Genomic DNA, 11,078 nt, shown 5'->3' on the forward strand with positions numbered 1-11,078 from the left:
TATTAAAAAAAAAAAAAAAAAAAAAAGAGGCAATTTTGAGAAGTTGGAAACTGAGGGGAAACTGTAAGCAATCAAAGGACTGATGACTTAGGGGAAACAGCATGTGTAACCCACACCGTACGCAACCGCAAGGAAATCCAACAGCTACACACATGGATATTGCTGTCCTTATCCTTCAGAGATCAAACACACATTAGGTATCCACCCACTTGTTTTGAGGATGCTCCTGGAAGGTGCTAACAAAAACACGCTCCACGACACTACTCGCTCAAAGCACCTGTGCTCTGCTCTAACAACCCCACGTCAGGTTAAGTTTCTCATGCAGTTTACAGTTGTTAATGCTACCTTCAGGCAACACTAACATTCCTACARTAATTTTTGCCAGTATTCACAGACTGGAGGACAAGAGTTGTATGCAACTTTATGCTAATTGTACTTGGCAGACATAGAGCTTCTATATTTCTTGGAGTATTTCTGTCTTTCCTAGATGTGGTCCCAATTCCATCTCCTGCATTCCTTTAAAAAGCTTCACAAAAACTCCTGTAACTTCCCCTGCCTTCTATCATTGCTCACAACTTTTATTAGTCTCAAAAAAATACAATCAACCCATAACAAATCTGCAATTATTTTTAATTAACTAGATCCAATATTGCTCACGTGGCTTAGTAAGTATAGTTGTTACTGACAGTTTTCAGACTTTTAATAATACTTCCATGAAGATACCAAATTACAATACTATACACTCTTTACTTAAATTAGCATTGCAACAGCTTGGCTATTTGTAGTCAGTGAATTTTACTAGTCCCAGAAGACTTGAAAAATATCTTATTTTATAACAACTTTACATTATCCAAAGAATATACAAATATATTAAAATAAGTAAGGCTTCCCTTTGGGCCTCAGGAATACAAAACCACAAACAAACATCATTAATGTCTCAGTATCTTCCCCAACTCCTTTATCCACCTGCAGCACACAGAAAATTAAGAAAGTCTATCAGCTTTTAAACAGTAGCATTTAAAAGCACATTTATATCCTTCAAGCACAGTGGCCAAGAGCGGCGGGTGCTAGCGCAGGTCCTGCAGCCTCAGCACCCTGCACACTGAGACCCAGCCCAGGCTGAAGCCCCAAAGAGCTCAGAGTCCCACCCAAACGGAACAGGGCTCTGCACTGTGCTTCCACCACAGCTACATTGCAGCCAACACACATCACAAGGTTCTCTCTATTTCAGACCAAAAATACTACTGAGGTTGCTTCAGTGTTCTGCTTTCCTAGACACAGGCCTTGAAACTGGTCCAAACTCAGACCCAAACTCTCAGTGTGTACACCTAACTCGGTTTCTCAGTTTTCAGCTTTCAGCACCCTCCGCGCTCTACAGACCCCGTGTGCTGGAGGGCTCCTCTCTGCACAACCGTCTGCTCGGGTGCCACCACAAACAGAGACCGCCACGGCTCAGCTCAGGCCTTCTGCGCTGTTGACCTGACACAATCAGCCCAAACCGTGTCTTTCAACCATGTAAAAGCAGGCCTATTTGGAAGATTAGCTACCATCCTCCCACACCTTTTTCCYAATCATTCCTAATGATTAGTTCAAATTTTAACAGTCAACCTGACCTTATATGCACCCAGATCACCTATGTGCTGGGAAAGAGTCGTAGAGCTCCRTCCTGTGTCGTGCTGTGCTAATATTGCGTCTCAAAGGTCATCTGTTTGGGAGTAACTAGGCATGGGGCTGTTATTCCTCCCTGCTCCCACCACAGAAGCCTTTTTATTTGTTTACTGTACACACTGCCCTGCGTAGGAATGCAAGTGTAGCTAGAAGAAAGCCCYGTGGCTCTGTGCCAGGCAGGTCCTCCACCACTTGCAACAGAAAGCTACCAGTATCTTGCTGCCACACCATAGGCTTCTCCTCTGAACACCACACTGCCTTTCCAGGCAACTAGCATAAAGCACAGGAAAAGACTAAGCTATGTTACCAGACGCCAGGTACACTCTGTTCTCGGAGATTACACAGATACTAAGAAATAGGAAAATCGTATTTGCATTTCAGCAGACTGGAAAGACGCGGGGACTATCTCACAAAACTGCGTTTGGGATAAGAAAACAGACAGCTTCAGGAAAGGGTCTACACAACTTACTCCAAGATCCAAGAAAAATTTGCCAAGCCAGGGCTAAATGTGCTGTGACCCAAACACAAGCAAAATAACAGAGAGCTAAAGTATTCTGAAAATCTGCCACAGCTCRGGATGGCACAGGTAGCCCATCACCTTCACTGGCGCTGCAGACAGACCCAGTCACAGAATAGCCCTTGTTCCTAGCCTGCAAATACTCATTTTAGATGAGCTTGTGCTTATGAATCCCTCAGAAATTCAGGAGAGGGCAGTGCCTTCATTCAGTAGAATGAAGGAAATACTTCGGAGAAACTTGAAACAAAGCAAAAGCAGCAGGCTATTAAAAACTGGAGTTTTCCATCAGACTTGCAGCAAGCTGAGAGAAGCCATACATTGTGGTTCGACAAGAACTCTACATTGCACAAAAGCAGGCAGAGCCAAGAAACTGTGGCAAGGGCAGGGGGAGAAGGTTTAGAAAATACATTCGTATATATTAATATCCCTGATCAGTATATTGCTGGAACTTGAGAGATATTTTACCTTGGCACAGAGAGATAAGCAAGAACCTGAGAGGTACTACACATACGAACTTCTGCAGATGGATTATCAGAGCCCATCACTGAGGTTCAACAGAACAAATTACATCTAACTTTTTAATGGCTGGCAGAGAGGGGAGGGCAAATGTGCAAAGGCAATGTGACTTTAAGCTGAAAATACGGGACTGAAGATTAAGAGACTATAGAAGAGGAGGGGAGAAGGGAAAGAAAAAAAAAAAACGCATGCCCTGAACCACAGAAGCAAATAATGCTGCAACATGGGCTGGTGGTCCAAGGCTTGCTTTTCTATTCTGCTCCAAGTTTTGCACCTATTAGCTGCGTAGGAATAAGTTTTTTCAGTCAACACTAACTTCCTAAATGTTTTTTTAGTTTAGTGCACAATTCAACTACACTTCAGAATTTGTTGTCATTTAAACTAAATTATCCCAAAAGTAGCAATAACCTTGAATTAGTATTCATCGCTGTCTCTGGAAAAGGCAAGTTATGATCAGTGCTCAAAATTCACTGATACAGGTGAATTTATCTGTGTCACTATGAAAGCAACCCCTAAGGCTAACCAATTTCAGTTTATACAATTAATCATCAGGCTTTGTTTACAGCGTTCCTAGAATATACAGTTGGAAAGAACATCATTCACTTATGGTAGACAATTAAATTTATTTTATCTAATTACATTTTAGAATAAACTTTCTCCTCCCCAAAAGATGCCGCTAGGAAAGGTCAAAAGCCTTGATATCCTTGTCCGAGCCCCTCTTACAGAGAACAGTCATAGCACTGTTTAGGACAGAGCAAAGCATTTTCTATTCAAAGCTACTTGGTATCATTACAAGCAGGCAAATTGTGAGTGGGTAAAATGAAAAGGATACTTTTTAAAGCTGAAAAACTTAAAACTGGTGAGGACTCAAGTATTTTGTTGTAGATTCTTCTAGGTTATTATTTTTGTAGCTTGTCTGTCTTATATGTGAGAATCCTGGCATGATCTCCAGACTCCCAGGGAGTAACAAATGCCAGGAATGCATATTTTAAAACTGGGAATGCTGTCAAGGTATTTTGGCTCATATGAATAAAATGTTAAGGTATCAGCAAGCCAACAGGGAAAGCTGTCACTTTACCAAAATATAAAACGTTTTGCTAGCTGTTCCCCCAGAACACAGGGGCCCTGAAAGAAAAACATTAACATGAACTCTGGGAAGTGAAAGTCAGGGACTGTACTGCATCTTGCCCTCATCTATAAAAAAAGAAAAAAAAATATCAAATTCAGAAATGCCACAAGGACTCATGTTAGCCTATATGGTCAGCTCTCCTCATACTTACTGAATTCCCTTCATAAGACAAAGAATCTCTTCATCCAGCTGAGACTTGTTCCACAGGCATTAGGCACACCAAAAATCAATACATAGATTACTACACTGGGATTACTGGTGAGATATTTCTATTTTGCAGATGAGAATGTGGATGAAACAGAGACAAAGTCAGATTTACTTCTCCCACAAAAAAAGCATGTAATGGTATTACAGAATTGAAATTCATGAGGAACACCGGAAACTGGAACCCACTCAAAATTTAGTTTCAGGTTTAAAGTATTCTTCAACTAAAAATCTACATTAATTACCAGATAATACAGTTGTTTTCTAACCTGACAACAGGAATAATTTGTGGTAAGTGTTATCTGTCATCCAGTTCTGGCTTCTTAAATGGAAGTTGTCACCTGTAAATTCAGCATGGCATCTATTTCTACTTAGCCTGTTTCCTAAGGAAATTAAGGCTGTGTGGTCACACTGTCTGTAAGACACTTTGCCCGCGAACAATTTTTAAGCCTGCTGAGCGACAGGCAGGAAATATCATGCCTTCCAATCTGTCAGTAATACAGAAAATTCCATACAGTTTTGAAGTGGAATCAAATAGATCTTTTTAAGACCAAATCAAAGAGGTCATGTACAAAAGACTTGCCCACTCCACAGCCAGGATGATTACCATCTATTAGCTTTCCAAAGAATATTTACCACAGCGACAACCACACAGGTGGCTTCTTCTTCTCTCAGAGGCCTCAACATAATGAGAAGCACTGAGCGTTGTATTAACTGTTAAGTAACAATCAATTACTTCAAAGGAGATAACATTTGGGGCAAAAGCATATAAAAAAAAAAAGGAACCAAGATCACAGCTTCAAAATTAAGCAGCTGTAAAAGCAAAGATACTGTAGCAAGTCAACAGTGATTTAATTAAAATACCCATTTTAAGAAAGGAACATGAAAAGGACAGAGGAAAGGAACTGCCTTATGCTAATCATTTCTTATTCAAAGGCAGAACCATAAGCTTTCCATGTTGTGTTACATTACTGTTAGATAAGAATATAACATTATCTGCTTTTGAAGCAAATGCTACCACTGTGCTATAAGCTTGAGAGACCCCAACTGACGTTTTAGAAAATGCTTTCAGATTCCTGATGCTAAGTGACAAACTTGACATAGTCTGTACTTACACAGCATATAAAAGATTAACCTTCAAATCAGCTCTCAAGTACAACTTCAAAAACCGTAGGCTACAAACTAACAGGTCCAGCTCTCCTTTAATCCAGCATTCAATGTTCCAATTTGAATCTAAACAAAAGAAAGGGATTAAACATTTCTGAACTATATTAAAAACAAAAACAATTGAAGTGCCAGGATAAAATTCACTCAAAAGGCAGGGTATTTAACAGATACCTATTAAGATGTGGCTGGGCACTATGTGTGCAAATGTTTAGGAACAATTTAGTCTGGCAGTCTTCAAAAGACATTTATTTGTTCCATGAGACAGTTCTTATAAAATGAAATTCTACTCTGTTGAAGCCATGGGATTGCTGCCATTGATAGCAATAGGCCAACGGGCCAGTATGTTGCTCAGAAATTGAGTATATGAAAGGAGAAAACAGCTCAGGAAAAAAAAATAAATACAGTCTAATTTGTGTACAGATATTTATAAAGGCTCTTCAATCCAGGCAAAAGAGATAGCACTTACTCTCAGTCTCTCCCCTCCTCCTGAAGGAGTTTAAAGCCTTCATCTGCAGAAGTATTTAAACTATTTCCCACAGTGGCTAAACACCTTTGAAGATCTAGGCTTATGTGCTCATATGCAGTGCTATATATTTTAATTCAACATTCCCTTAGAAAGACAGCCAACATTTTTTCCCCCTTTAAATCTATGCTACACAGTTTTCCTTTACCTTCCATTTCAAGCTTCTGCAAGGAAGGATTTTACCATGCTGTTTCCTGCTTTTGCTGAAAACGACTCCCTAAACTTTTTTTTTTTGAAGAACCAATAACTTATGCTCTTGATTGAAAAACGTACCTGTTTCCTGAGAAGCTGAGATGCTTATTTCTGAAGGAATAAGCATCCTTGCTTGCATGCTTGCTCTGTACAATGAGCAATCAATGTTGTTATCACTCCAAAGGCAACAGAGAAAGCTTTCTTCAGTCATTATCACAGGAGAGTTGGCTTCAGCAGCTCCATGCTCTCTATTCAAACCAGACCAGCCCTCTACAGCTCTAGCAGAGAAAGGACTCAAAAGTGTCTCATTCAGCAACACACAAGGTAATGAGAAGTTCCTGGGAGGAATCTGATAGACCATGCAATTGGCAATTGCCATCTGAAGAAAGTCTGCAAATACAAATACAAAATAAAGGAAAAAGATCGTATTACTTTATAACGTAAAGGGAGCGGCCGATGTTATACAGAAATATTTCATTAAATGAAAACTAAACAAAATCCAGAGGCTAGCCTCCTCCAAGCTGGAGACAAAACTGTTAAAAACATCCCTTCTGAACCCGTGTCTCACAACTGACAGATGCCAGCCTTCTCCATCACAGTCACTGCACCTAACTTTTTGTTTCCTCAAGCTCTTGAGATAGGCCAACACCAAGACAGTAGGGGAACAACCCGTTTTGGTTTAAATGAACTCACAACACAGTGACTCTTAAATCTAAGTTCATGTTCATGCACTTTACAGATAGGAGTCTCCTATCTTCCTGCAGTACTGGGAGATTTGCAATCCAGACAGTTATGATATGGCTCCGTTGTTTACAAAAAAATAATCCCATTGTAAATGACATAGACGCTTTGTAACTTTTAGATCACAAAGAACAGTTTCACAAGAACATATGACTTGATGGTAACTACACAACCCAAGGGCATTATCTGGGAAATGAGATGTAGGAAAACCATTATCTTTTCCATCAGACTGATTCCTCAAAATAAAATCCCTCTGACCACAGTTGTAGCTCTTTTTGGTAAGTCATACCTTGAATTATGCTAATAATGACTTTGAGAATGATGAACACATCCCTTTTGTAAATAGTTTACTGTAAAATACCAAATGAAATCCAAAGATTAAAGCTCTAGTTAAAGAAAGGCATGTGGTTGATTTGTGTACTTTCTTGTTTTTAGCATTCTACTCAGTAAAGGCATGAACATTTTTAACAGTTCATTATCTAGAAATTAATTCACATTGAATGCCTTACAATCTCTAAAATAAGAAAAAACAATTTCTCTCTGTTACTATCACTGTTTCACTAATAGCACATAAGCATAAGGTAAATGATACAAAAGTATAAAACGAAAGCTTTTCAAAAGTAGATGCACGTTACATTAAAAGCAGACACAAGTAACTATCCAGTGTGTTGAGGTGTTCTGTTGTCTTTACACACGTTTCATATTACCAGACTCCTGAAGGGCTCTGCTCTTTTCCCCTCTCTGGTTTAACAAGGCAGAGTTTGTGCCTTTGTAAATATCAGCTTCATTAGATCTCCTGGCTCCATGTGGAGGATTCAGTTGACCGAACAGACTATTAGTCCATAATACATGATTCAAAGAACAAGTGAGTAAGTGACATGACTGCCTAGGAAGCAGGAGAGACAACTAATACACTACTAATTTTACAGAATCAACTGGGGGCAAAAGAAGATTCCTGCCAGTCATCTCTTTTATAAAGGGAGACCTTACTCTTCCTTTGCACGTCACATCAGGCAATCTCACGGGATTAACTAAATCCTATAAACTCAAAATGTATGCAGCTACTTATCATTTCCATAACCATGCCCTCTTTATTAGGCTGGCCAACCTGTTGGCAAACGCAAATGTGCCCAACTTGGTGAGGTGAATGTCTTCCTGCTATAGATGTAACAGTTTGTCCATGACACAGATGCACAGAAGGCCACTGCATATAGCTCTACTTCTCAAATAGTACCATAATTTCATGCCTAGGTTAACAAGGCTATAAAGATGCCAGTCATGGATATTTGCCTGTTYGCCTGTTGGAAACAGAATGAGATGGCCTCTCAGTGACCTCCTTACTGGCCAGCAATCAGTGACAAACAGTTCTGAAAAAAACTCCCCAAAGCATCCAAGTCTGTTAATCAAATGGTATAGAAAATGTTTACATTATGTTAGGTATTTAAAAAAGTATCTATCAACAATACAATATCTGATACCAGGTAGATAAAAGATATGTATGTTGTCTGACGAATTCTTTACCTTTTGTGAAGATGTGAAAAGACAAAATATGAAAATAACTTCACTATAGTATTTGCTTTCTTTCTAATCATCATAAATCTTTAAATAGTTTTTTCTAAATCAAAAAAGTGAGAGGAAAGKAAATGCCAGCTGACTTTGAACAGCATACACCATATTGTTATAGACATTTCCTAATTAGAAAAACAAGTTACTCTATTTAACAACATTTACAGTAAATTGAGCATCCTTCAGGAGCACTGTGCACATGCAAGAATGCTGTTTATGTACAAAAGCAGAACTCAAACTCAAAGTGAAGTCTTGGCTGCACTGAACTAAACACAAACTTTACAATCAATTTCTATGTCACCTGGATTTTCCCTTCCACTTTTGGACTTATTAGGGTAACAGAACAAATCACCCATAAACTTCTGATCTTTGCACATTTTAACCGAGGCACTTATTTTAACATGCCTTGACTCACAACATACTTTTTTTCTGATGTTTCCTGATCTTAATACTTAAGATCACTGTCCTTTGGGGACAAGACACACAGGCACAACTCTGAGAAGGCCACCATTTTCATTCTGCACAATGAAAAATCACAATCTTTGCATATTCTAGTGAATGTCATCAAAAGATGCCCATCCAGGAGTATGATGTTAACTGCTACTGTATCATAGTGATCATAGAATGATAGAATCATTGAATCAGTAAGGTTGGAAGGGACCTCTAGAGATCATCTAGTCCAACCATCCCACTCAGCATAGTCACCTAGAGCATGGTAGACAGGGTTGCATCCAGGCGGGTCTTGAATGTCTCCAGAGAAGGAGACTCCTCAWCCTCTCTGGGCAACCTGTTCCAGTGCTCCGTCACTCTCACAGGGAAGAAATTCCCCCTCACGTTCAGGCAGAACTTCTGTGGTTCTATTTCTGCCCATTGCCTCTTGTCCTGTCATACCACACTACTTAAGATGAATAGTAATTACTATTCATCTTAAAAATAAGTACATTGGAAGTTTATATAATAACAATGTTTATAATAACTTACCCAATTGCACAAACATGGTCAGAATGATTTGCCAATACATCTTGTTTTGAACAGCTGATCTGAAAAACATACAGAAGATTAACTAAGAGCTGATACTTACCAGTCTAATATTTTATTAGGATTTGGTACTTATGCTACAAAATATTTGTAAACGTGTTTCACTGAATTCATGTGTTTTGCTAGTTTTAAGTTAAAATTATGGTACATTCACTTAATTTGATACTCAYTTCTTTATATACAGTAAGCAAGAACAAAATGAAAATGTCACTTGATAGAGTAACTCAGTAATACTGCTCAGAATATCAATTACATATCAATACAGCCCTCCTCTCAACATTAGAGCCACACAACACCGTTCTCCTCCAGGCCCTTTATGAYTGTTGGTCACTTTCTGGGTTTGGTCTACTGAAAGGCACGGCAAATCTAGTAAAAATGCCCATGAGATGCTCAAAGTACAGCATAAATGTGAGCACCAATTCCAAAGGTGAAGACTTCACTAAACATTACAATAATGTTTTAGTACTGTTCATTCTTTTTAGGTAGCTTGCTTTTCTTGTTTTTTAGCCCTATATTCACACAAATTCAGTCCAAACCCAAATATAAGCATTTTTATACTTTAGAAAAAACAGGGGACATGAGAGTAAAATACAGACACTCGTTGTCTTTCTAGATGGTTAGTAAGATTTAGAGATTAAGTCAGATAGATAGAGAACATGGGGGCAAGAATTGGGGGGGAGGGGGATCTCCCTCCAATGTATTGTCATTCCTTGAATAACAGTGACAGTTTCCTTGAGGCTAAAAGAACTGATGCTGATGGTGCCTAATGCACTGGCCCTTCCTTCTGGGGATGTGTGAATGTCCTGTATATACAGACTACAGCAGCAGAGAAGTCTCAGCAATGGCTACATGGTTGGTGGCTCCACAGCCTGGAGGAAAGCGTAGGTGGACACAGAAGAGCAGAAAGGGAAACCAGGTAATTCCTTCCTGGATTTACAACTGCTGTTAGAGCACAGCTCGAGTAGATGAGTGCAGTCTCATCCCAGGCAGAGCCCAAACAAGCCTTCGCAGCATGGAGGGCAGCATCACAGAGGAGCTGGTGGCTACTGACACAAAACAGAGCATTTGCTACAGTAAGGAAAGCCACCAGGCTCACACCTTTCCCTCCACCCCCTTTCACCCTCGCCAGAGGCTTAGTTCTGATCATCCAATGACCTTGACACTGCTTGGCAATAGCTGAAGGTAAGAGTAATTCAATACCTAAAGCAGCACAAAACCTATCAGTAAGGCTCCAATACATTAGCATCGTTGTCTCCCTGAAAACTCTCTCACTAGGAAAAACCCTTGGAAATTCAGCTGAGGCTGGAGCCAGGTCATTTCTTCAGCACTGACCACCTTCATTTTGGTCTGCAAGATGTACCAGTCCCATCCACTTTTCTTCCTATTCATTCAGGGTGTAATCAGAATATATTTTGAGCTACATTTTGAGTAGTTAAAGAGAAAAGCTCCCAATCTTGAAGGTAGTGCTTCCCAGCCTCTAATTCAGATAAAAATTTACCTCTCAGCACAGTCGTTATCAGGCCAACCTTATCTGCACATCTTCCACTAGTCTGTCTCGTAATATGAGCCATGAAGGCCAGAGGAATTATGCCAGTTACAAGCTTCCTCAAGGACTATCATTTCATAAAGTTACAGGCTAGAATTATTTGCAAAAACCTATGATCAAAGTTGAGCTATCTTTTTCCTACAAATTTCTAACTAGAAGATACGGACTATTTATAATAACTTACTTTACAAAAGCATAGACTACTCATAATATTAAATCTGTGGCTTAATGAAAACCAAAGGAAAAGAAAAGGACAGTYCATGTTCCTCTT

At 39.4% G+C, this 11,078-nt stretch overlaps 1 protein-coding gene across 2 annotated transcripts in view; it reads right to left on the minus strand.

The window, feature by feature from the left end:
• The window catches only part of LEPR (leptin receptor), a 36,409-nt gene extending 27,150 nt beyond the window's left edge, over positions 1-9,259 (minus strand). The window contains exons 1-3 of one of the 2 annotated variants that reach the window (XM_085315229.1): positions 9,205-9,259; positions 5,998-6,306; positions 5,150-5,267 (exon numbers count right to left, since the gene is read on the minus strand). In XM_085315229.1, the coding sequence (XP_085171355.1) occupies positions 5,150-5,267; positions 5,998-6,306; positions 9,205-9,244 (467 nt within the window). In that variant the 5' untranslated portion in view covers positions 9,245-9,259. The remainder of the gene's footprint in view (positions 1-5,149; positions 5,268-5,997; positions 6,307-9,204) is intronic. The other variant, XM_085315228.1, reaches the window with a different exon arrangement.
• Positions 9,260-11,078: the final 1,819 nt, after the last annotated feature.

Source organism: Rhea americana, unplaced genomic scaffold, assembly GCF_003343005.1.
Source record: "Rhea americana isolate MKP2758 unplaced genomic scaffold, rheAme1 scaffold_423, whole genome shotgun sequence".
Classification (NCBI taxonomy): domain Eukaryota; kingdom Metazoa; phylum Chordata; class Aves; order Rheiformes; family Rheidae; genus Rhea; species Rhea americana.